Consider the following 26,810-nt stretch of genomic DNA (forward strand, 5'->3'; position numbering starts at 1 on the left):
AAGACCTTTTTCATCAATTGCGCCAGTCAGAGCTTCAGAGCACTGTGATTTAGTGTGGTTTCAAACACAAACTTATGTTTCATCCAGGAACTTTGCTTCTATGAACATGGAGATACCTATTCTACAACAGATAGAAAATTGACTGGGTGTTTGTTAGTCAAACAATTCTATACTTAAAATGAACAATGGCATATTGTTAAGATGTGCCATCAATATAATATTGAAGCAGGTCTAATCGCTGGGACCCTCAATATAAGAATAAAGGGATCACTATTCTATGTGGAGCCCACGGTCTCTTGAGCTTTTACGAGACACTGTGCCATCTGCACGTTCTAGTATTGCAGCTCAGCTCAATTTAAGTAAATGATGCTGTGTTGTAATACCAGACACCGTGCTGGGATGAAGGGGTTCTGTGTCTGGTTAAACCCGTGGCCCTTTTTATTTTTGATCAACGGAGTCCTAGCAGTTGGACCCACGCACATTTACCAGGAGAGCAGTCAGGATTCGACAGGCCAGATGATGAGACAGGAGAAACTGAGCCAAGGGTCAGAGCCAGGAGTAGAACCACAGAAACCTGACAAACGAATCTTAGAGGCGATATCCAGGAACAAGGGCAAGGTCAGGATTAAAACCAGGAACAATAGCATAAAGAAGATGGAGGCAGGAGCAGCAAAGTAGGAGGTTTCCAGTTGCCAAGCAGCTGTCGAGACTCACCTCTGGAGCTGGGCGAGGTGAGTAACAGTGGAATTGTTATTTCCGGACTGTAGATTAAAATGTTTTAGCAGCCAGCTTTAGTATTTTCCTGGAACATTTGGACTTCAAGCCCTCACACAGCTCCATCAACCAAAAAATACAAAAGTTATGGCACTAGTAATGCGGTGATGAAAAAACATCCCGATGTGCAGGCCGGAGGGGAACATTCTTTCAGTTTCCCCTAGTATCTAGGAAGGGAACGGGCATAGCACATCTGCTGGAAGCGAGGGCACCCGTATTATACTAGGGCAACACTTTCCCAGCTAAATTTCCAAAACTACAAAGGAGGAAATGTCCCCAAATGGTGCAGAGTGTTACAAAAGGGGGATGAAAAAGGATACCGTTTATCAGTGCGACACTGGCCTTTGCATAACGGATTACTTTACAGAGTACCACACATCTGTGGATAATTTTATTTTTTACCCCATTATTATACCCTATTATTATACCCTGATGTACTCGGCACAGATTACATATGCCCTCACATTATAAACTGAAATACCAGTAATACTCAAACAAAACTACTATCAAGCAAAATCCACGCTCCAAAAACTATGCCAATCTCAAGTAGACATATGGGAAATGTTAATTCGCAACTATTTTTTGTGGTATAACTTCCTGTCTTACAAGCAAATACATTTAAATTCAGAAAAATTCATTCAATTTTTTGCCATTTTTTTGCTACATTTTGGTGTTTTTTACAATTAAATATTGAATGTACCGACCAAATTTTACCAGTAACATAAAGTCCAATGTGTCACGAGAAAACAATTTCAGAATCGCTTGAATATGTAAAAGCATTCCAAAGTTATTACCACATAAAGTGACACATGTCACATTTTAAAAATGGGGCTGTTTCCTGAACGTACCAACTAGTCTACATCCTTAACCCCTTTAGGACACAGCCTGTTTTGGCCTTCTGGACACAGATGATTTTTTCAAATCTGACATGTGTCAATTTATGTGGTAATAACTCCGGAACGCTTTTACCTATCCAAGCGATTCTGAGACTGTTTTCTCGTGACCTATTGTACTTTATGTTAGTGAAAACATTTGGTCGATAAATTCAATATTTATTTGTGAAAAACTTCAAATTTTAGTAAAAATTTGCAAAAATTACCATTTTTCTAAATTTAAATGTGTTTGCTTGTAAAACAGATAGTAATACCACACAAAATAGTTACTAGTTAACATCCCCCATATGTCTACTTTATGTTTGCATTATTTTTTTCACGTACTTTTATTTTTCTAGGACGTTACGAGGCTTAGAACTTTAGCAGCAATTTCTCATATTTTCAAGAAAATGTCAATAGGCCATGTTTTCAGGGACCAGTTCAATTCTGAAGTGGTTTTGAGGGCCTTCTATTTTAGAAAGTCCCCATAAAACACCCCATTTTGAAAACTGCACCCCTCAAAGTATTCAAAACCACATTCAGAAAGTATTTTAACCCTTTAGGCGTTTCACAGGAATTAAGGCAAAGTAGAGGTGAAATTTACAAATTTCATTTTTTTTGCCTAAATTATTTTGTAATAAAAAAAATCTGTAACACAGAAGATTTTACCAGAGAAACGCAACTCAATATTTATTGCCCAGATTCTGCAGATTTTAGAAATATCAAACATGTGGCCCTAGTGTCCTAATGGACTGAAGCACAGGTCTCAGAAGCAAAGGAGCACCCAGTGGATTTTGGGGCCTCCTTTTTTTAGGAATATATTTTAGGCACCATGTCAGGTTTGAGGAGGTCTTGTGGTACCTAAACAGTCGAAACCCCCAAAAGTGACCCCATTTTGGAAACTACACCCTCAAGGCATTTTTCTAGGGGTATAGTTAGCATTTTGACCCCACAGTTTTTTTGCAGAATTTAGTGGAATTAGTCTGTGAATATGAAAATCACCTATTTTTCTGTGGAAACATAGAATTTTATCATTTTTACAAAGAATAAAGGAGAAAAAGCACCACAACATTTGTAAAGCAATTTCTCCCGATTACGGCAATACCCCATATGTGGTCGTAAACTGATGTTTGGACCCACAGCAGGGCTCAGGAGGGAAGGAACGCCTTTTGGATTTTGGAGCGCAGATTTTGCTGGATTGGTTTTCAGTGCCATGTCGGGTGTGCAACGCCCCGGAGGGACCAAAACAGTGGAAACCCCCCAAAAGTGACCCTATTTTGGAAACTATACCCCTCAAGGAATTTTTCTAGGGGTATAGTGAGCATTTTGACCCCACAGGATCTTTTTTAGAGCTAAGGTGACCAAAAAACAACGATTTTGGCGCTTTAAATTCTTTATTTCTTACAGCGTTCTCCGTGCGCAATAAATTACGTTTTACTTTATTCTGCGGGTCGGTACGATTACGCCAATACCATATGTGTATAGTTTATTTTTACGTTTTGCAGCGTTTGCACAATAAAATTACGTTTCTATAAAATTATTTATTTTCTGAGACACGCTATTCTGAGCCGTAACTTTTTTATTTTTTCGTCAAAAAAGCTGTGGGAGGTCTTGTTTTTTGCGGGACGGGTTGTAGTTTTTATTGGTACTATTTTGGGGTAAATGCGACTTTTTGATCACTTTTTATTCTATATCTTGGGAGGGGTGGTGACATAGTTTTCCGTTTATTTTGTTTGCGCCGTTCACCGTGCGGAAAAATTAACATTATCATAGTTTCATAGTTTGGGTCGTTACGAACACGGTGATACCAAATATGTGTACTTTTTTTTTAACGTTTTCATTTTTTCCCTATAATAAATGACTTATTATAGGAAAACAAAAACTTATTTTTACACTTTTATAAAACATTTTTATTAACTTTTTTTTACTTTTTACACTTTATTTTTTTTTACCTGCAGCTCTGATCGCTGCTGGAATACATTACACTACCTAGGTAGTGCAATGTATTCCAACTGTCAGTGTGACATCACAGTCACTCTGACAGTTAGTCTACGAGGATCAGCAGAGGCTGATCCTCATAGGCTTCCATACATGGCAGACCCGGAGGCCGTTGCCTGGCCTCCGGATGCCATCACAAGCATCAGCAGCCCCCACGATTGCATGGGGGCTGCTGATGTGCTACAAACCCCCTACATGCGGAGATCGCAATCGAGCCCCGCATGTAACGGGTTAATTGCCGAAATCAGCGGCGATGAGCCGCTGATCGGCAACACTGGAGTGTCAGCTGTCGGGGACAGCTGATCTCCAAGTTCCCGATGCACACCTTGTCGCCGACAGTGTGCATCGGGAACGACACAGTGACTTCCTGTCACTCTGACAGGAAGCCTATCAGGACCAGCCGAAGGTTGGTCCTGATGTGCTTCCGTCCATGGCAGACACGGAAGCCATTGTTTGGCTTCCGTTTGCCATACTAACTATTGGCAAACTACGCGATTTCGGACCGGGGTCTACCGATATGTTAGAAAACCCCAAAATTCAGCGATTGCAACCGATTGCCGAAGGGGATTAATTCGCCAAAATCAGCGGCAAAGGACCGCTGGTCGGCAAGAGTGGAGTGTCAGCTGTCGGCGACAGCTGGGTTCCCGGTGCACATTGTCACCGACAGTGTGCACCGGGAAAAACTCAGCAACTGTACCTCGTCGTGCGGGAAGTAACCTCCCGCGACGACGTACAGTTACTTACTTGTGCGGATAGGGGTTGAGGGGTTAAACCAATTGTTCTTTTTTTTACTATTGGTGGTGTTTTTCTTTTTTATGTCACTATCCACGTCAAAACATTTTTTGAAATATTTTGGTTTTCACACTGGCCACTAGAGCAGTCATAATAGGCTGAATCTTCTCATTATCAGCAGAGGGCAGGGGAATAACCGGTTATCCCATAATTATTATGTTTAGTTAAATAAAGCACCTAATTCTAAACAGGTTTACACTCATTCATTTTTTTTTTTCTATGACAAGTTGTTACATTCATAAAATTATTATAGTGCCGTTTAGTGTGTCAGCACTCCCCTCCTATACTGCGTCCACTTTACTAAGTGTTCAAACGTGGAAACACATACGCCGTTTAACTGATGTTTCAAAGATTCATTCTAAAGAATCAGGGTAGTTGGGGTGGACTTGAAGATTTTTCTGGGAATATATCCATTTTGTGTATGCAGGCACAGTAGTTAAGACAAACCACGAGCCACATGTTGCAACCAGTTTTGCCAGGTTATTAACCCTTTCAAGACCGAGCTCATTTTGGCCTTCATGACCAGCCCCATTTTCTCAAATCTAACATGTGTCAATTTATGTGTTAATAACTCTGGAATGCTTTTGCCTATCCAAGCGATTCTGAGATTGTTTTCTTGTGACATATTGTACTTTATGTTAGTGGAAAAATTTGGTCAATAAATTCATTGCTTATTTGTGAAAAACACCAAAATTTAGAGAAAATTTGCAAAAATTATGATTTTTTTTATTATTTTAAATGTATCTGCTTGTAAAACAGATAGTAATACCACACAAAATAGTTACTATTTTACATATTCCATATGTCTACTTTATATTTGCATTGTTTTTTAACATTATTTTATTTTTCTAGGACGTTACACGGCTTAGAACTTTACCAGCAATTTCTCACATTTTCAAGAAAATTTCAAAAGGCTATTTTTACAGGGGCCAGTTCAGTTTTGAAGTGGCTTTGAGGGCCTTATGTACTAGATAGACCCCATAAATCACCCCATATTAAAAACTGGACCCCTCAAAGTATTCAAAACAGCATTCAGAAAGTTTCTTAACCCTTTAGGCGCTTTACAGGAATGAAAGCAAAGTAGAGGTGAAATTTACAAATTTTATTTTTTTTTTGCTGAAATTCCTTTGGAATACATTTTTTTCTGTAACACAGAAGGTTTTACCCGAGAAATGCAACTCAATATTTATTGGCCAGATTCTGCAGCTTTTAGAAATATCCCACATGTGGCTGTAGTGTGATAATGGACTGAAACACCTGCCTCAGAAGCAAAGGAGCACCTAGTGGATTTTGGGGCCTCCTTTTTTTAGAATATATTTTAGGCACCATGTCAGGTTTGAAGAGGTCTTGTGGTGCCAAAACAGTGGAAATCCCCCAAAAGTGAGACGGTTTTGGAAACTACACACCTCAAGGAATTTATCTAGGGATATAGTTAGCATCTTGACCCCACAGGTCTTTTGCTATATTTATTGGAGTTTGTCTGTGAAAGTGAAAATCTACTTTTTTTCTGAAAAAATATAAAAAAAAAATATTTGCAAGGAATAAAGATTAAAAAGCACCCCAAAACTTGTAAAGCTACTTCTCCCGATTACGCTAATATCCCATATGTGGTACTAAACTGCTGTTTGGACCCACGGCAGAGCTCAGAAGGGAAGGAGCGCCATTTGGATTTTGAAGCGCAGATTTTGCTGGATTGTTTTTCAGTGCCATGTCGCGTTTGCAACGCCCTGGAGTGAGCAAAACAGTGGAATTCCCCCAAAACTGACCCCATTTTGAAGACTACACCCCTCAAGGAATTTTTCTAGGGGTATAGTTAGCATTTTGACCCCACAGTTTTTTTGCTGAATTTAGTGGAATTAGGCCGTGAAAATGAAAATCTTTTTTCTGAAAAAACATAGAAATGTTTAATTTTTACAATGAATAAAGGAGAAAAATCACCCCAAAATTTGTAAAGCAATTTGTCCTGATTACAGCAATACATCATATGTGGTAATAAACTGCTGTTTGGACCCACGGCAGGACTCAGAAGGGAAGGAACAATATTTGGCTTTTGGAGCTCAAATTTAGCTGGAATGGTTTTCGGGTGTCATATCGCATTTGCAAAGCCCCTGAGGTACCAAAACAGTGGAAACCTCCCAAAAGTCCCTTTAGGGGACTGGAACGAGCGATCATTAGGTCGCTGGTACAATACACTGCAATACTAATGTATTGCAGTATAATGTCATTTTACAGGCTCCTGTAACAGCACGATCGCTGTTCCTGTCTGTTAGTCCCGGGTGTCAGCTGTAATACACAGCGGACACCTGCAGAATATGGAGCGGGTGCAGCGCGTGAGCCCGCTCCATATATAACCCCTCGCACCACGACATGCTATTAAGTCGTGGTGTGCGAAGGCGTTAATGCACAGCGGATGGTGCAAATTGAAAATTACAATTTTCCACTGATATGCCATTTTAATGCACAATATATTGTGCCCAGTTTGTGCCACTGAAGACAAATACCTCATACAATGTTGAGCGGGTTCTCCCGGATATAAAATATCATATATGTGGACGTAAGCTGGTGTTTGGGCACGCTGTGGGGCTCAGAAGGGAGGGAACACCCTTTGGGGTTTTGCTGGTATTTCAATTTATAATGTGGGGGTATGTGTAAACTGGACAGAGTACATCAGGGCATAATAAGAGGGTATAATAATGGGGTAAATAAATAATAATTTGCAGATATGTGGCCAGTGTCGCACTGATAAATGGCGCCCGATCTTATCCGCTTTTGGAACACTCTGCACATTTTGCATCGCCATATTCTGAGAGCCAGAACTTTTTGATTTTTTCTCCACCGGAGCCGTGCGAGGACTTATATGTTGCGGGACAATCTGTACTTTTCATTGGTACCATTTTAGGGTACGTGTGATTTTTTTAATCACTTTTTATTAGATTTTTTGGGCAAGCAAAGTGACTAAGAAACATAAATTCTGACAATGTTTTTTATATTTTTTTTTTTACAGTGTTCCCCGTGCACTATAAATGACATTTTACTTTATTCTGCGGGTCAGTACGATTACGGCGATACTATATGTATATAGGTTTTTATGTTTTGTGGCGATTGCGCAATAAAATCACTTTTCGATAAAATTATTTATTTTCTGTGTCACCATATTCTGAGAGCCATAATTTATTTATTTCTCAGTCAAAAAAGCGGTGTAAGGGCTTGTTTTTTGCGGGACGGGTTGTAGTTTTTATTGGTACTTTGGGGTACATGCGACTTTTTGATCACTTTTTATTCTATATTTTAGGAGGGTTGATGACCAAAAAATAGTGATTCTGACATTGTTTTTTAATTATTTTTTTTTGCGGTGTTCACGGTGCGGGAAAAATTATATTATAGTTTTATAGTTTGGGTCGTTATGAACGCGGTGATACCAAATATGTGTACTTTTTTTAACATTTTCATTTTTTTCCTATAATAAAAGTCTTATTATAGGAAAAAAAGCATTTTTTGTTTTTGTAACTTTTATAACTTGTTTTTACACTTTTATAAAACATTTTTATTACTTTATTTTTTACTTTTTACTTGTTTTACTTGAAGACTGGCAGCACTGATGGCTGCTATAATACATTACACTACCTAGGTAGTGTAATGTATTATAAACTGTCAGTGTGACGCTGAGAGTCACACTGACAGGAAGCTTATGAGGACCAGCCTCCGACTGGTTCTCATAGGCTGCTGTGCATGGCAGACTTGGCAGGTTTTGCCTTATAACCGATTGCAGCACCTGCAATCGGTCCCCGGGAAAGTTTGTTGTAGCAACAAACTTTCCAGTTTGTTGTAGTAACAAACTTTCCAGTTCGTTGCTACAACACACTTTCCCTGCGATCACATGACCGGGCCTGAACTAATCAGGTCCTGATCATATCTCCGGGACCAAAGGCAGGTGATAACAGCGTGATCCGGGTGTCAGCGCTACTCTGAGACACCCGGACCGTGCTTTTAACACCCACCGTGAATTCACGTCGGCACTGCACAGAGCCCAGCAAGCGCCGACGTGAATATACAGTGGGCGGTCGGGAAGCGGTTAAAGTGTACCTAACTTTTCAGGTGACTTTTCAGAATAAGCTGTCATATGTTTGTACATGAGGAATAACACTATTTCTGGCCATTATATGACTGTACGGATATGGCATTTTTTAAATAATATTTTTCCGCTGCAGGCTCTATCTCTAATTCTCAGTTTTCTCTGAGGTAGTAGGTGGAGCCTAACTGCTATCATGTGTTCTATACACAGCACACAGAGAAGTGGAGAATCCTTCTCTCCTATCTTTATATATCACATATATAGAAACAGCCGCAACATGGAGGAGATTATAGAGCAGTAATGAGCAATGTAGCTGTGAATCCAGCACTGGGGTGCGATAGAACACTTACTAGAAACTGCACGAAGCGTAAACACTGTGGATTTTCCGCAACAGATTTCATTGCGGAAAATCCACAGCGTAATACAGTGGCAGCAGAGTGGAAATCTCATCCACATGCTGTGTAAGAAATCTGCTGAAAAAACGTTTATAAATTGACCTGCGGTGCGGTTTTTTAAGCCACAGCATATCAATTTATGCTTTGGAATCGCTGGTTTTCTGTTGCGGATTTTTCCCATTAAATTCAACCCAAATGTTGCGATTTTTGAGGTGGAAAAGCTGTGATTTCGCCAGAAAAATAGCAAAAAAGCCTCCTCCTGGGATGACATTTGATCCCATATGACTCTGCACTGGTCACATGGGATGAAACGTCATACCAGGGGGCCGGGTTGCACAGACAACAGAGGGACGTGTCGCCATAACTACGGAGACCAGTATAAGTATAGGCTTTTTTTTGTAACTGCTGTTTTCCGCAGCGGACATTCCATCCAAAAAACTGCACCACAATTTGGTGCGTTTTTTCGGCCGGAATTCTTTGCAGGTTCCAGGGCGGATACGTTGTGTACTTTTGCGCAGCGTATCCGCCCTGTGTGAACATGATCTACCAGTGTCTGTGTTTCTCTCTGCCTCTCTTTCACCCTGCTCATGCTCCCTCCTCCCCCCTCTCCTCTTTATGGGCAGCTGGAACCTAATCCCTCAGTGAGCTGATGGTCCATCTTGTCTTGAGGAAACTGAAAAAGCAGTTAACTCAAAGTGAGTGAACTGCTAGGGTATGTTCACACTGTATTAGTTTGAAGCTAAAAAAACAGATGTTGAATCTGCCTCTAAAATCAGCACGCTCTCCAGGCTAATTTTAGACGCTGAGTTTAAAATGAAAGCTGATTTTGATGCTGTTTTTCAGCACGTTTTTTTTTTAAACATCCCACTGGAGATTTGGCTTTGAAAATTAAACCCAGAGTTGTTGGTGGTGGTTCTGAGCGCACAAAACAGTGCCCAATCTATTCGGCGCTGTTTTTAACAACTTCCCTTTTCGGGCAGATTAAGCGCCTAGAGAGGTAAGGGTTTTTTTTTGGTTTGTTTTTTTAAATCGGCACTATATGAACTAAGGAGCTGATTCCTATTGAAAACAATGTTCTCCACACTGATTCCGATGCTGAAAAAACATAGAAATCAGCTTGCAAAAAAAGCCACATGAACAAGGACTTAGGAGGAAGGTCGCAGAAGCCTGATAAGTGGAGAAAATTGAATTTTTCTCTAATAAGATATATTACAACATCTCCTACATACGCTTGTACTATTGATTTCTGAAAAGTTTTTTTAAAAGTTAGTGTCCCTTTAGATAAACAGTAAAGCTAGTAGTTTTCATTATTGAAATGTATCCAATTATATGAAAAACTCTTGATGCTTAATACCCACCATTTATCATTTGTACTTGTCATTAAGGCTATGGACACCTTCACAGACATTTTTTTTAAATTATTATTGTATTTGATTAAATAAAATATATTTACAGTTGGTTTTAGTGGCACAATTTGTCTTCTGCAGCTTGTATGTCTTAAAATACAATACAAGCTTCTGGATGCCATTCAGTGCTTAGTCCGACAGAGCAGCTGAATGTTGGCTCCTCTCTCTCTCTCTCTCTCTCTCAGCTCTTGTATTTCATTTATGTTTATTTTTTTTTGGTTGTAAAGATGTCATCTTGGAATAGCGTTCAGGAGAGCAGAGAACGTGAGGCATCCAGAAGCTTGTATTGTGTTGTAAGGCATACTAGCTGAAAAAGACAAACGGTGAAACATTTTTAATTAAAACCAATTGTAAATATGTTTTATTTAATAAAATACATTCGATACAATACTTAAAAAATGTCTGTGAAAGTGTCTGTAGCCCTTAAAGAGGCTCTGTCACCAGATTTTGCAACCCCTATCTGCTATTGCAGCAGATAGGCGCTGCAATGTAGATTACAGTAACGTTTTTATTTTAAAAAAACGAGCATTTTTGGACAAGTTATGACCATTTTTGTATTTATGTAAATGAGGCTTGCTAAAGTCCAACTGGGCGTGTTTAAAGTAAAAGTCCAACTGGGCGTGTATTATGTGTGTTACATCTGGGCGTGTTTACTTCTTTTACTAGCTGGGCGTTCTGACGAGAAGTATCATCCACTTCTCTTCAGAACGCCCAGCTTCTGGCAGTGCAGACACACAGCGTGTTCTCGAGAGATCACGCTGTGTCGTCACTCACTTCCTGCCCCAGGTCCTGCATCGTGTCGGACGAGCGAGGACACATCGGCACCAGAGGCTACAGTTGATTCTGCAGCAGCAGCGGCGTTTGCAGGTAAGTCGATGTAGCTACTTACCTGCAAACGCTGATGCTGCTGCAGAATCAACTGTAGCCTCTGGTGCCGATATGGCCGACACGATGCAGGACCTGGGGCAGGAAGTAAGTGACGTCACAGCGTGATCTCTCGAGAACACGCTGTGTGTCTGCACTGCCAGAAGCTGGGTGTTAACGAACAGAAGTGGATGATGCTGATTCGTCAGCATCATACACTCCCATTCCTAACGCCCAGCTAGTAAAAGAAGTAAAAACGCCCCGATGTACACACATAATACACGCCCAGTTGTACTTTTACTGTAAACACGCCCAGTTGTACTTTTGCAAGCCTCATTTGCATAAATACAAAAATGGTCATAACTTGGCCAAAAATGCTCGTTTTTAAAAAATAAAAACGTTACTGTAATCTACATTGCAGCGCCTATCTGCTGCAATAGCAGATAGGGGTTGCAAAATCTGGTGACAGAGCCTCTTTAACTTCTTGAGTCTTGATCTTGGATAAAACTACTGTTCTAATCATGATTTGATTTATGGAAGTACAAAATAAATAACAGTATACAGAACTTGACAGGACAAATACATACTTTCTAGACTCTGTATGTATATGTGAACCTTATTTATGTTTGGTTGGGCATTTTATATTTGAACATAATACATATGTTTTCTACATAAAAAATAAAACCCCTGCAATAATTTATTTACTACTCATACTTCCATTTGTGCTTTTACATGATTTTCTCTGGCCACCTTTTCCATGCAGTACCAAGCCTGCTGCCAGTACATTTCGCAGACAAGTTGTCTGCTTCTAAGACCACCCATTCTGGGATGACATTGGATCTGTATAAATCTTTGGCAATGTCCAAATTCCTGCAATGAATAAACTACAGTACATCTGTTCCCAAATAAAGGTCACCGTGATTAAGGATGTTGTGTTTTTCTTCCTTTTCCAGTTCAGCCTTCTTATGTAATTTCCTCTAGTGTTATATTGATCTTAATTAGGTTTTCTAAAAGCTCCCTCTGAAAAACTCCTAACAGAATTTGTGTTTGTGTATTTATTTTACATGGGCGTAAATAATGTGTAAAAAAAATTAGTCCCATCCAATTTGCTGGGCTATAAAAACTGCCATAACTTGTATTTTTGACCCTCCGTTACCCTAGACACCTGTGAACACTAGCACAACACTAACCACTCTATTTCTCTAGACCACCAGAGAAATGGGTATTAACCCCTCAATTATCTAGACCACTGGGTAAGCAAATGTTAACCCCATACCTCTTAATATTTGAATACTAAACCGTTCAGAAATGCCTCTTTTGGGCCGTGTTCACACGGGTCGGACATGCTGTGTAACAGCATGCAGCATATCTGCCCTGTGCACCGCAGGGAATTCCAGGGGGGGGGGAAAAGGGTATCAAACTGTGGTGCAGTTTTTCGCCCATAATGTCCGCTGCGGAAAACTGCTTCATTAACCGGCCTGCTAGCAGGACAGCCTCCTGGGATGACGCATCATCCCAGGATACGACTGCAGCCTGTGATTGGCTGCAGCGGCGGTCACATGGGAAGAAGCGTCTTCTGGGTATGTTTTTTTTAATGTATTGCATTTTTTGCGGCGGGATCGCTGCGAAACCGGCCGCAAAAAAACGCAACAACTGCTATTTGTTGCTGGATTTAACTCCCCATTGAATTTAATAGGGAAAACCTGCAAAAAATAAGCAGCATTTACGCAAATACAATTGACTTGCTGCGGAATAAAATTCTGCACCGCAGGTCAATTTATAAGCGTTTTTTCCGCTCAGTATTTACGCATTGTATGGATGAGATTTGTTTTATCTCATCCTACTTTGCTGCTACTCTATTTGGTGTGGATATTCCGCAACGAATTCCGTTGTGGAAAAACAGCAGTATTTAAAAATAGGCACAAATCCAAGACTATGAGTAAAGGCCATGCCTTGTTTTTCATTTCCTGATGCGATATCAGGCTTCTTTTATCTGGATTCAATAAAAAACGTATCTTTTAAAATCATCTGGTGCCAGTCTTCATTTTTCTATGGAAAGGTATAAATTCCTTCATTAGCCCTAGACCACTACAGTTGTTACCAATAACCACTTAACTTGTGGGAGTTTTATTCTGTTTGCAGTTTTATTCAATCACTGGTATTAAAGATCCTGGATACCAAAACATTTACCCGGGGATGATGTAGAAACAGCTATTTTCAGTCACTGTATGTTACATAGTTGCATAGTATGGGTGAAAAAAGACATGTCCATCAAGTTCAACCAAGGGATGGAAAAAGGGAAGGGATGAAACAAAATTCTACACATTCACATAGGAGCTAATATTTTTTCGTTCTAGGAAATTATCTAACCCTTTTTTAAAGCCATCTACTGTCCCTGCTTTGACCAGCTCCTGCGGTAGACTATTCCATAGATTCACCGTTCTCACAATAAAGAAGTCTTGTCGCATCTGCAGGTTGAACCTTTTTTTCTCCGGACGTTTGTTCAATATAACTAAGAAAACAAAATTAGCTAGTTAAAAATAATTGTTATTGTACTTATGGGTGCTTTTTGTGTGGCAGCTTTTTAGCTAAATTCTCTAGAAACATCCCTGGGGAGTGTAATAAGAAGTGGCAAAAATGTCATATATGGTGTGCTTTAAAGAGACTCTGTCACCACATTATAAGTGCCCTATCTCCTACATAAGGAAATCGGTGCTATAATGTAGGTGACAGTAATGCTTTTTATTTAAAAAAACGATCTATTTTCACAACGTTAGGAGCGATTTTGGTTTATGCTAATGAGCTTTCTTAATGCCCAAGTGGGCGTATTTTTACTTTCGACCAAGTGGGCGTTGTACAGAGGAGTGCATAACGCTGACCAATCAGCGTCCTGCACTCCTCTCCATTCATTTACACTGCACTAGCGATATGGTTATATCACTATGTGCAGCCTCATACACAAACCCTAACATTACTACAGTGTCCGGATAATGAATACACATGAACATCCAGCCTGGACGTCATGTGTACTCAGAATCCTGACACTTCTGAATCTTTTTTGTGAGATTCCGGCAAGTGAAACGAAATCTCGTTTAGCTCCGTAATCTCGCGAGATTTCATTTCACTTGCCGGAATCTCACAAAAAAGAGTCAGAAGTGTCCAGGCTGGATGGTCATGTGTATTCATTATCAGGACACTGTAGTAATGTTAGGGCTTGTGTATGAGGCTGCACATAGCGATATATCTATATCGCTAGTGCAGTGTAAATGAATGGAGAGAAGTGCATGATGCCGATTGGTCAGCGTCATGCACTCCTCTGTACAACGCCCACTTGGTCGAATGTAAAAATACGCCCACTTGGGCATTAAGAAAGCTCATTAGCATAAACCAAAATCGCTCCTAACGTTGTGAAAATAGATTGGTTTTTTAAATAAAAAGCATTACTGTCACCTACATTACAGCGCCGATCTCCTTATATAGGAGACAGGGCACTTATAATATGGTTACAGAGCCTCTTTAATTCTAAAAATAAAACAATTCTTGTTTTGGTGTATGAAGTATAGGAAAAAAATACAACATCAAGCAACAGTAGCAATTTCAAAAAGTGCATAATTTATGATGTAACATTTTGCATAGATCTGGTGTGGCTGCTTACATTTGTAAAAGCTACTAAAATGGTCACTAACCTTTCAACAAACTTACAAAGTACAAGCGAATATAAAAAACTTTGTAATATATCTTAGTAGGTAAAAATGCCTCTTTCTCTACTTATCAGGCACTTCTCTCCCTCACCACTTCCTCTTGCACGGCTAAAATCCATTTTGAAAGATGAGACAGATTATCAGCTTAATTTAGAGATTAGTTTACATGCTGCCCATAGAAGTCCTTGGTGATGGGAGGGCAAGGAGGGAGAAGGAGCAGAGAGCGACACACACACACACACACACACACACACACACAGAGGCGCTTCTGTTAGGCTCCACCCTCTAGCTCATGGACAACTGAGAATTAGAGATAGCGCCTGCAGAGGGGGAAATTGCTAGAAAATGCCATATACAAGTCATATAATGGACACAAAGAGTGTTATTCCTCATGTACACACATATGACTGCTTATTCTGAAATATCACCTAAAAGGTTAGGTACGCTTTAAAAACAACTAGAATTTGTTGTATACTACTGGTTTTTAAAGTATTGACCACCCTATGTACGACTGGTTTTAAAGTTAGGTAGAAAGAGCATTAGAATGTCTCTGGGAAATGTGAATACATGTATAATAAAAAAAAATGTAAAAATAACCTCTTATTTTATATCCAAGGCTTCCCTCTTGTCTCGCCATTTTCTATCCTGGAGCACATCAGCAATCTTTTTAATTTAGATTTAAAACATTTTACATATATGTGTATTTTGCATTTATATTTGGGGTTCTTTATTCTTAATTTGTACTTTCATTTTTCTGATAGACAACGACGAGGAAATTGACATGCTGCCAGCATTGGAGAATGCAGGCTGGTACTCTCAGGGAAACTGGGTGCATTTATATGACCTGTTAAAGAAAATGACTGGAAAGCTTGAACCTAAGGTAAGACAGTAACTTACTTTTACTTATTTTTCAAAATTTAATTTGATCAATGTAGTATATTTTAGTTATAAAGAGCAAAGGATCTCTTATGCCAGTGGGAAACTGTGAAACATAGGCTTGTACCTTGGAACTATATAACTGCCCATAATTTGTTGCTGACCAGTATGTTAATTGTTATTTGAGTGCTAATAAATAGTTCTCAAAAACAGTAACAGACTATTTTAAGGTCTTCATAAGACCTTAAAGCATACCTATCATTATAAAAAAATATATTTCCTCCTCTCTGCATTTTCTTTCTAGAATTGCTTAGTAGGCAGCTCCTCCTGGTGTGGATCTAGAGTAGTGGACTGTGTGCTCTGAACAAATAGATGCCTCGCCTCTCAAAGAGTCTTACCCACAGACTGAGGCAGAGAGACTGCAGCACCATCCCCCCTTCTCCCAACTCCCTCTCTTCTCCTTTTTTTTTAACCCCTTCCCGTCGTAAACAACTTTCAGATTTTCATTTTCGTTTCTTCCTCCCCACATTCCAGAAGCCATAACGTCTTTATTTTTCTGTCGATATAGTACTAGGAGGGCTTGATTTTTGCGGGACGGGTTGTAGTTTTTCGTAGCATAATTTATTTTGCAGTATAATGTACTGGGAAACGGGCAAAAAATTATTTGTGGGGTAGAAAATGAAAAAAACAGCGATTCCTCCATGTTTTTTTGCGCGTTGTTTTTACGGAATTCACTGTGCAATTAAAACAACATGTTAACTTTATTCTGTGGGTCAATACGATTACAGCGATACCAAATATATATATTTTTTTCTATATTTTACTACTTTTACATGTAAAAACCTAAGTGTAAAAAAGAAAATTTATTCTGCGTCGCCAAATTCCGAGAGCCACAACTTTTTTTATTTTTCCGTTGATTAAGTGATATGAGGGCTTTTTATTTGCAGCATAAGCTGTAGTTTTTAATAATACCATTTTGGTGTACATGCGACGGTTTGATCACTTTTTATTTCATTTTTTGTGGGAGATGTGGTGACCGTGCGTTCACCGTGCGGGTTAAATAATGATATATTGTAATAGTTCCGACTTTTGCGGATGCGGCGATACCAATTATGTTTATTTATTTATTTATTTTTTACTATGCTCTAGGGGGAAAATGGGAAAAGGGTTTTTTTTTTAACTTTTAATAAAAAAAAATTTACACCCAATTTTTTTTTATTTAACTAATTTTTACTTTTTTTATTAGCCCCCCTAGGGTCGTTAGATGCAATACAGTATATCGTGATTCTGACAGGCACCTATTAAGCCCTGCCAGAGGCAAGGCTTAATAGGTGTACAAAGATGGCGGACCTGGGGGCGTTCATTAAGCCCCCAGGTAGCCATAACAACCATCGCCCCCCCGCGATTGTGTTGCGGGGGGCGCGATGAGCTGTTAGAAGGGGTTGACCCCCTCTTTCTGACGATTTAAATGCTGCTGTCAGTATTGACCGCAGCATTTAACGACTTAAACTAGCGGGATCGCGCTCGAGCGCGATGCCGCTAGTTACTCTGAAGTGTCGGCTGTAACATACAGCCGACACCGTCATCGTATGGAGCGAGCTCACTGCGTGAGCCCGCTCCATACTTCCCCTACCCGACTTTGGCGTATGGATACGTCAAATGTCGGGAAGGGGTTAATGGAACAACTTTGATTACCACATAATTATTTTATTACAAATGCTTCAATAAGAGAGGACTTGCTAATCTTTACTAAGAACCCACTGATTAGTTCCTACGCAAATTTTTATGTATCCAAGTGATGTCTTATTTAAAAAGTACACCTCCAATGTCAGTATTAATTTAAAGGTTTAACCAGCCTTGTAAGAATATCCACCAATCATTCTAATAGGTTCACATAAGCAACTGACTAATATAGTTTTCGTTGCTGAAATTTTCAGAAAAGCTGCTCCGACAACAGGTCACGCGATCGCATGATCTGTGACATTTCGTACTTTTATTACGCATTCCCTCTCTAATCCTACCCACCCCAAAATATGAAACGTCACAGATCATGGGATCAATCATCAACAAGAACGGAGAACAATAAATTAATGGGAACTATAGTTTTCAGTCCTGCTACTAGAGCAGCAGGACCGCCAAAAATACAGGAGAACGCACTGGAGTTAAATGTGAGTATAGATACTGTACAGGCCATAGCGGTTTTTTATTTTTGGGGTTTTCAGAATACCCCTTTAACTTTCTAGATGATTTGTATTAATGTTTGTCCTCTTTATTTTTTCACAGAAAATGAAAATTATTTCAGTTTTTTAATTTCATAACCAGTCTTTTAGAGAAGAGGCAGACTTCTTTACCCCAGTTACGTCATTCCCAAAGTCGAGTTTGTAATGACTTTTAGTGCTCTTCCAGCTTGCAGTAGAGTTCAATAAATAAGCAGATTAGTCCTCCTGCAAATTGATAATTAGGCCCAATGCTAGAAAGTCATGGCTACATCTACAGATGTACTGTATTCCACCAGTATTTACGGACCCGTGCCCGTAAATACGGGTCCGTTGTCACCAGCATTCCACCCGTATTTATGGACCCGTTTTCTCTGCACTAATCGGCAGACCCTTCTTTCTATCAGTGCTGGATAGGGAGAAGTGGCAGCCCTTTCGGGCAGAGTTTCCGCAGTGATTGAAAGTAAAAGAAATTCATACGTACCCCGGCCGTTATCTTGGTGACGCGTCTCTCTTTTGACATCCAGTCCGACCTCCCTGCATAACGCGGCAGTCCATGTGATCGCTGCAGCCTGTGATTGGCCAGTGATTGGCTGCAGCGGTCACAGGGGATGAAACGTCATCCCGGGAGGCCGGACTGGAAGAAGAAGCAGGGAGTTCTGGGTAATTTAACTTTTAATACTATTAACTCCAGCGGTAGTCACTGTCCCGGGTGCTGAAAGGGTTACTGCCGATCAGTTAACTCTTTCAGCACCCTGGACAGTGACTATCCCTCTGACGTCGCCTAGCAACGCTCCCATAATTACGGGTGCACACACACGTAGCCGTGCCGTAATTACGGCCTGAAATAGGACATGTTCCATATTTTTCAACGGCCCGAACACCTTCCCGTAAGCAAACGGGAAGGTACCCGTGGCCAATAGAGTCTATAGGCCCGTAATTACGGCCGTTTTTACGTTCGTGTTCATGTGGCCTTACTTTTAGGTTTTGATGGCCAATTGATTTTTCTCAATAAAAGTACATTTTTGTATGGTACACATGGTGTGCTTTAGTTTTTGAACAATACCCATGTATGTATACATGTTTATACATACATTGATAGGTACTATATTTGTGCATTGGTATGTGCAGACAGTTATACGTTTTGGGCCTAGTTAGGTGTAGGTATTAATATAATAATAATCATTAAATCATCATCCTGTTTTTGGCATTGTAAATGGTGCTAATTTGAGGCATTTGTTATGCAAGTTCATTTGTTGTACAAATGCTGCATGCAAGTGTCCTGTAACCTAAACCAATTCGTATCATTATGGCCTTTTGGACTAAGGGGGGATTCACACGAACGTGATTTGCGTCCGTGCAGCCCGCATGGTTTTTTACGCTGGTCGCACGGACCTATGCAAGTCTATGGGGCAGTTCAGACTGTCCGTGAGTTTTGCGCAGCGTTAGTCCGCTGCGTAAAACTCGCGACATATTCCTTATTTCTGCGTTTTTCGCGCATCATGCACCCATTGAAGTCAATGGGTGCGTGAAAATCACGCATGTCCCATGGAAGCACTTCCGTGGGACAAGCGTTATTCGCGCAACAGCAGTAAAATAATGAATGTAAACAGAAAAGCACCACGTGCTTTTCTGTTTACAAACATCCAAACGGAGTGTCATATTGATGGCGGCTGCGCGAAAATCACGCAGCCACGCATCATATGAACAGGGCACACGGAGCTGTCAAGTGCCTTTTGCGCGCGCAAAACGCAGCGTATTTTGCGTGCGCAAAAACGTCACGTTCGTCTGAATCAGCCCTCAGGCATGTTAAAATACCACTTCTTAGCAGAGTGCAGGCAAGCCTCACAGGTGCAGAACAAATAAGGCTTCTTAAAGGGAACCTGTCACCAGCATTGCACCTATTAAACCAGCAATACCTTTTGAAAGTGGATGTAAAATAATTTTTATATAACCTATAATTATCTTCTAAGTAGGTTCTGTACCTTTAGTATTCAGTTTTTTAGTGTTCCTGCGCCATATGCTAATGAGCATAAAAGAGTCATATCTTCGTACGAAAAGAGTCATATACTCATTCCTCAAGCCTTTTCGAGTTAACCCTGCCTCCTTACTTTTGATTGACAGCTCCTCGCCTCCCCCCGCCACACATGAAATCCCGCGCTTGCGGATGGACGTCCTGTTCTGGTGCGTGCGCACAACGAAACACGATAACGGCACATGCATCATAAGTAGATTTGAGGCCCAAACAAAGCAGGGATGGGTGTCGGGCCGTACATGACGGGCGCTTGCACGATTTCTCAGACACGATTTCGGAATTCAGGGCAGGCCAGTTTTTGACGGGCGGACATAAATAAAGGAACGAATGAGACTGCCGGATTATTACCATAAAAGGTGCAAACTGTTTGCAGACCATTATTTACGATCGGAAGAGTGGTCGAGGAGAGGGGATAATGGCAATGAACTTTTGACAGCAGCGGCCAGCGAGGGGTGAATAGAGTTCAATAGGTGAAATGCTGGTGACAGGTTCGGCCAAATGCACACAAAGGGTATTACATGCGGATTTGCTGGGCAGGTTTTCCTGCGGAAAATACACAGTGTTATACTGTACCCACAAAGTAAATGGGACGCAAAGTAATTTTATCTACACGTTGGGTAATTTTTCCACATGTAAACTGACCTGCATACTGTTTTTAAAATCCACAGCATGTCAATTTATCTTTTGCTTTGCGTCTAATAAATGTTTCTGACAAGTTTATAAAAAAAACACACCAAAATCCACAGCATTAAATCTGCACCTGTTTCTGAATCAAAATGTAAAAGATGCGTCTACAAATTTGTTACAAAAACGCAATATTAAAGAGAACCTTTCACCTGCCCATACATGTGCAGCATGTAATAGGAAGGGCTTCACAAACACTGTCTCACTTAACTCCTTAGTGACCACCAATACGCCTTTTCACGTTGGTCACTAAGGGGCCTTAGGCTAGGCTGACGCCTTTTCACGTGAGCCTAGTCTAAGTCCTGCATGGGTCTCCCGTGCAGGCTGGAGCCGGGGCTCAGCTGTCTGTTGACAGCTGAGCTCCTGCTCCAACGCCCGCGATCGAAGTTTACTTAGATCGCGGCCGTTTAACCCGTTAAATGCCGCCGTCAATAGCGACTGCGGCATTTAACTTTGCTTACAGAGGGAGTGAGCTCCTCACCCATCGGCGGCCTGCAAATGCAATCGCGGGTCTCCGATGGGGTGTCATGGCAGCCGGGGGCTTGATAAAAGCCCCCAGGTCTGCCCTGGACATATGCCTGTTAGGACGCGCCGGAGGCACGTCCTAACAGATTGCCTGTCAGATTTACACTGACAGGCAATAATGCTCTGGTATACGAAGTATACCAAAGCATTATAGCAGCGATCTGAAGATCGCATAGTAAAGTCCCCAAGTGGGACTAATGAAATAACTAATAAATGTGAAATAAAGATTCATAATAAAAATTACAGTAAAAAAATAAATAAAACCATTTTTTTCCATCAAAAGTGGTTTTATTTAGTAAAAGTGTAAAAAATAAATAAAAGTACACATATATGGTATCGCCGCGACCGTAATGACTCCATTAATAAAGTTAATATGTAATTTAAACCGGAAGGTGAACACCGTAAAAAAAAAACGCAAAAAAACAATGGCGAAATTGAATTTTTTTTCCATTGCCCCCCAAAAAAGTCATAATAAAAATGAATCAATAAGTGCCATGCACCCCAAAACAGTACCAATCAAAACTACGTCTCGTCCCGCAAAAAACAAGCCCAAAAAATCACTACATTGATGGAAAAATAAAAAAGTTACGGCTCTTGGAAAGCAACGATGCAAAAACAAATAATTTTACTTCAAAAGTGTTTTTATTGTGCAAAAGTCGTAAAACATAAAAAACCTCTACATATCTGGTATCGCCGTAATCGTACCGACCAATAGAATAAAGATAACATGTTATTTACGTTGCACAGTGAACGGCGTCAATTTAAAAACGCATAGAACAATGGCGGAATTTCAGGTTTTTTTTTATAATCCCCCCAAAAAAGTTAATAAAAGTTAATAAAAAAATTATATGTACCCAAAAATGGTGCTATTAAAAAGTACAACTAATCCCGCATACAGCTATGTAGACGAAAAAAGAAAAAAGTTATAGCGCTTTGAATGCGACTATAGAAAAACGAATAAAATAGCTTAGTCATATTAGGGCCTAAAATGGGCTGGTCACTAAGGGGTTAAATACTTTTTCTAATTTCCTCCGTTATTTACATGTCGGTGCCGTTATATTCGGTGCCTGAACTGTCAATGGGGCGTTTCTATCTAACTAAATGGCAAGGGGGCATGATGTCTTCGCTCTGGCACTGTCCAATTAGCTGCGGACAGTGTCAGGGCGGCTTGCGCTGTGTTCCCTCCAGTGAGGTGAAAGGGTCTCTTTCAATGCGTATTTTACCTGCAAAATTACATGCACGTGTGCATGCACCCTAAAGCTGCCAGTTACATGGTTCCGTGGAGTTGACAATGCCAGCTTTGCAGTATTTATTAACTGATTTTTCCATAACAAAGTCTATAATTATAATTTTTATGTGATACACCTTACTTCTAAAACAAGACACTAAAGGGAATCTGTCATCAGCTTTTGGGCTATAAAACTGCCGGCATGGCTCTCTATCACTATTCCAGCCATGCCCTTGTCAAAATTGTCATTTGGCCCTCAATAAGTTTAACAACAGCACGTGCCGTATGCAAAAGGCATACCTGGAGTAATCAAGGCGGTGCAGTAGCATTGCAAAGACAGAGTCCATATAGCACTACCTACACAGTATTCCCATGAAACAGATTTTTATACTTTTATTACATTAGTAGTGCCATGTGGCTTAGTGTCCTATTTAAAGGGGTTGTCCAGGATTAGAAAAACATGGCTGCTGTCACGATCTGTGGGTATGTGGACCCACTGGGCCGTACCACCGTAGCGAAATAGCAGCTGGCCAACAGAGTACCAAGTCAATATATAAATAGTCCAAGCACAAGGGTACCTGTAGTCGTTCAGACAGTAGCAATGGCTAGGCACAGATGGGACCTTGACAGCAGAGACCAGACGTGGTGTAACACAGCAGGTTGAATCGGTGGCACAACACGACTCCAACAGGTTTAAGGCACAGGAATAAATAGCACGGGATATAGGGTACAGGTAGCAGGGCACGGGAACAAGATAACACTAACGGACCATTTGCAAGACTAACATAGGAAAACACAACAACGCTCAGGCAATGAGCAAAGGGGCAGGGCCGTTCTTATAGTACAGTGTGATAATGGGCTAATTAGTGATAATTCCCATGTCCCTACGGGACACAGCAGACCGGAGCAAAAGTGAACGCTGGCGTCTCCTGGGGAGGAGATGCGGGCCAGTGCTAACGGATCCATCCAAGCCGGGGGTGAATAATCCCGGCGGTCCATACAGCTGCTATCCTCATCACCACTTATTGAAAGTAAAAATCACCCCATACGATAAATCAAAGGATACAAAAACTGATCCATCGTCTGGAGGAAGTAGCTATGTGGGAAAGGCAAGACCATAAACTATTCAAAATCATCTGGTCACCCTAGGGTGTTTTTGGAATTGTTAGAAACCTTAAACACAGACTAGATTGCCTCATGACTCATTCTTATGCTTAAAGGGAAGGTGTCATTAATTATTTTTTTTATTATCATATTGCTTTTATTATGATATTAACATAAATTTTATTTATTTGTGTTCTCATGTTCTACTTTTTACTGTGTTCTTACTATTACTTCTCTATGGGGGCTGCCATTTTTTTTTCATCTCTGTATGTGTAGATTAACGACACATACAGAGATCGAATACGGCACATAGAACCCCATAGAGAATGCGAACGGGAGCCCTTCCATTCTCAGAAGCTCCCACACAGACCAAAACTAAGCTCGTTCGCAGATCGAAATCCGGCGCCATTTTCATGTGGACCGGAAGCCGCTGCCAGACAGTCAGATGACGACTTCCGGCCGCGGCTTCCGGCCATATGTTCAGGCGCAAGGAATAGGAGCGTAGACCAGCAGAGGTGGCGGCGGCAGGTAATTTATGTTCATGTATGTGATGTGTGTATTATGTTCGTGTGATACTGTCTGCTGAGCCCTGTATCTATTCCTCCTACACTGCAGTCGCTCAGAAAATGGCAGCACACAGTGTAGAAGGTTTGAAGATTCAAACCCTTCCTTCTCCTGGCACTAGCCAGAAGAAGGGAGGGGGAATTTTGTGAGGACACTAGAGAGAGTGTGTCCACTCCAAATTTACAGCATAAATCAATGAGGTTGCTTTACCACGTTGACCATCCTGATATTTTGGGAACTGTTCCCTCTAGTGCCCAACACATGGAAATGTTATAAATTAGAATCTAATTTATAATATTTCCTGACTTGTGAAAAAAATGTTACAATTAAAACGATGTGTAATCACTTAAATAATAATTGTTTAACTGAAAAAAAATAAAAAACATTTCTAGCGACACATTCCCTTTAAATTATTTAAAGGGAAATATAGATACGAAATTGGATCTAACTACAGTATATCACCCTCAATCCTTCTCTTAGTTATAACACCAACAATTACTTTTTATATACACATGCCAATTACCTGGCATGTGACTTGGCTTTCCATTACCTGCTGCCGACAATGATAATATTTCTTACTGCAGAAATGATACAGCCGATGAACGACCTGTTTACACTGGGCAATGATTGAGAACAAGCCTTCATATGAATGCTCGTTTTCACAATTTTTGGCCCATGCAAAAAGGGCCCTTACTTTTCTTCAAAAGCCAACAGATCCATTCTATAGATGATAGCGATATTTGACAGTATGTATAATTTTATTTCATTTCCATGTATAACACTTATACCTCTTATACCATCTCTCGTTTGGGTTTGTTGATTATGGATATGGTGACTTTTTTGATAATGCTTAATTAAAGTTTTAACTTCTCTCTTTTGGAAATGTAATAAAAATAATTTTGAAAGAAAGAAAAATATGGATGCTTTTTCCCCCAAAAAAATTGTATTGTATCTCGGCCACATTCACATCGATAAAGCTGAGCTGCAATACCAGACACGACCCACGCTATTTCTAATGCAACTATGTTTTTCTAAGGCCCCATGCACACGACCGTAAAAAACCTCCGTTTTTGCGGACCGCAACTGCGGTCCGCAAAAACGGAACCATTCACTTTCATTGAACACTGACACCTTTCCGTAGCACTACGGAAGGGTGTCCGTGCCGTGGAAATGTTCCGGGAATTATGGAACATGTCCGTTCTTTCGCATTTTGCGGGCCATGCTCCCATACTTTGTATGGGAGCACGGCCCGAAAATGCGGCTGTCAGCGGCCGGCCGTGCCTGCAATCGTGGGCCGTGATTGCGGGCACGGTCGTGTGCATGGGGCCTAATCCTGTACTAAAACTGTAAGCCATGGTAATGGCACTGTAGTAATTGCACACTGTATTGCAAGCTGTTGCCACCTTAGTGCCCATATCATCCTGTCACATGGCACATATAACTTTTCTCCAATAGTGCACAAATAGCTGTTCATAATAATAGCATGTATAAATAATATTCATATATTCATTTCCACATAATCCCCGCCCACCAAAGTGTACATATCTTGGAACAACACATTGGTGTTTAGATATCAGTTTCACCCTTTAGCGACATATGATGTACCTCGACATCATGACCACTAAGGGGAGTATGGCTTACAGGCTGAGGGGTACTAAAAATAAATGTAAAAAACTGTTAATATATGTTTTTGGACATTACTAACAACTGTATATAATGGTAATTTTTCCCGTTAAGAAATGTAAAAAACAAAACAAATAAACTTAAATGGTATCACTGCATCCATAAAAGTCTGAGCTATTACAATATAACTGTCACGTTTGGTTCATGGACCCACTGGGTCGTACCGCCTTGGCGGTATGGCAGCTGGCCAACAGGGCGCAGGTAACAGTCTATAGATCGTATAGGGTACTTGTGGCAGCTCGGACAGTAGCAAGGCAGGCTCGGCTGGGAGTAGGCAGTAGGCAGACTTCAGTAGTGGTGTAGCAGGACAGGCGTGATATGCAGCACAGCACGACTAGAGCTCAACACAGCACTTGACCAGGATAGCACAGGATACAGGTAGGTGAAACACTGGGAACTGGAAGACACTAGGAGACCATTTGAATAGACAAACTTTGGGTACGACAATGACGCTCAGGCATGGGAGGAAGGGGCTGGGTTCTTCTTATAGCCCAGGGTGCTCTGGAAGCAATCAGCTCAATCTCCCACCTGCGTGCGCTTTGGCTTCTTAAGTCTGGACTGAGTTCGCAAGCGCACCATGGAACAGGACGGCCGTATGTACAGACATCTCTGGAGCGAAGGGTGTCGACTGGATGAAAGGAGTTCGTGGTCAGCGACCACGGACGTTACAATAACATTATTTATCCCACACGGTTAACACCGTAAAAAAAGAAAACCCTTTTTGGTCACCTTACATACCAAATAAAATTAAATAAGTGATCAAAATGTTGCATGTACCCAAAATAGTACCAATAAAAAACTATAGCTCGCTCCACACAAAACAAGCTCTCACATAGCTCCATTGACAGAAATGATTTTATTTAATACATATTTTTTCCTTTGTAAAAGTACTACATCATAAAATAAATTAAGAATTTTGGTATCGCCGTAAGTTAACATGTAGTTTTTCCTGCATTGTGAATGCCGTATAAACAAAACCTCAAAAAAACAATGTTATTGCTTTTAAAGGCAGGGAGAAAAA

At 40.6% G+C, this 26,810-nt stretch overlaps 1 protein-coding gene across 2 annotated transcripts in view; it reads left to right on the forward strand.

The window, feature by feature from the left end:
* NT5DC1 (5'-nucleotidase domain containing 1) overlaps nt 1–26,810 on the forward strand; it is a 318,179-nt gene that overhangs the window by 248,933 nt on the left and 42,436 nt on the right. For both annotated transcript variants that reach the window (XM_075864237.1, XM_075864236.1), the window contains one exon: nt 15,636–15,754. In XM_075864237.1, the coding sequence (XP_075720352.1) occupies nt 15,636–15,754 (119 nt within the window). The remainder of the gene's footprint in view (nt 1–15,635; nt 15,755–26,810) is intronic.

The sequence above is a fragment of the Rhinoderma darwinii genome, chromosome 4 (assembly GCF_050947455.1).
Source record: "Rhinoderma darwinii isolate aRhiDar2 chromosome 4, aRhiDar2.hap1, whole genome shotgun sequence".
In the NCBI taxonomy this organism is placed as follows: Eukaryota; Metazoa; Chordata; class Amphibia; order Anura; family Rhinodermatidae; genus Rhinoderma; species Rhinoderma darwinii.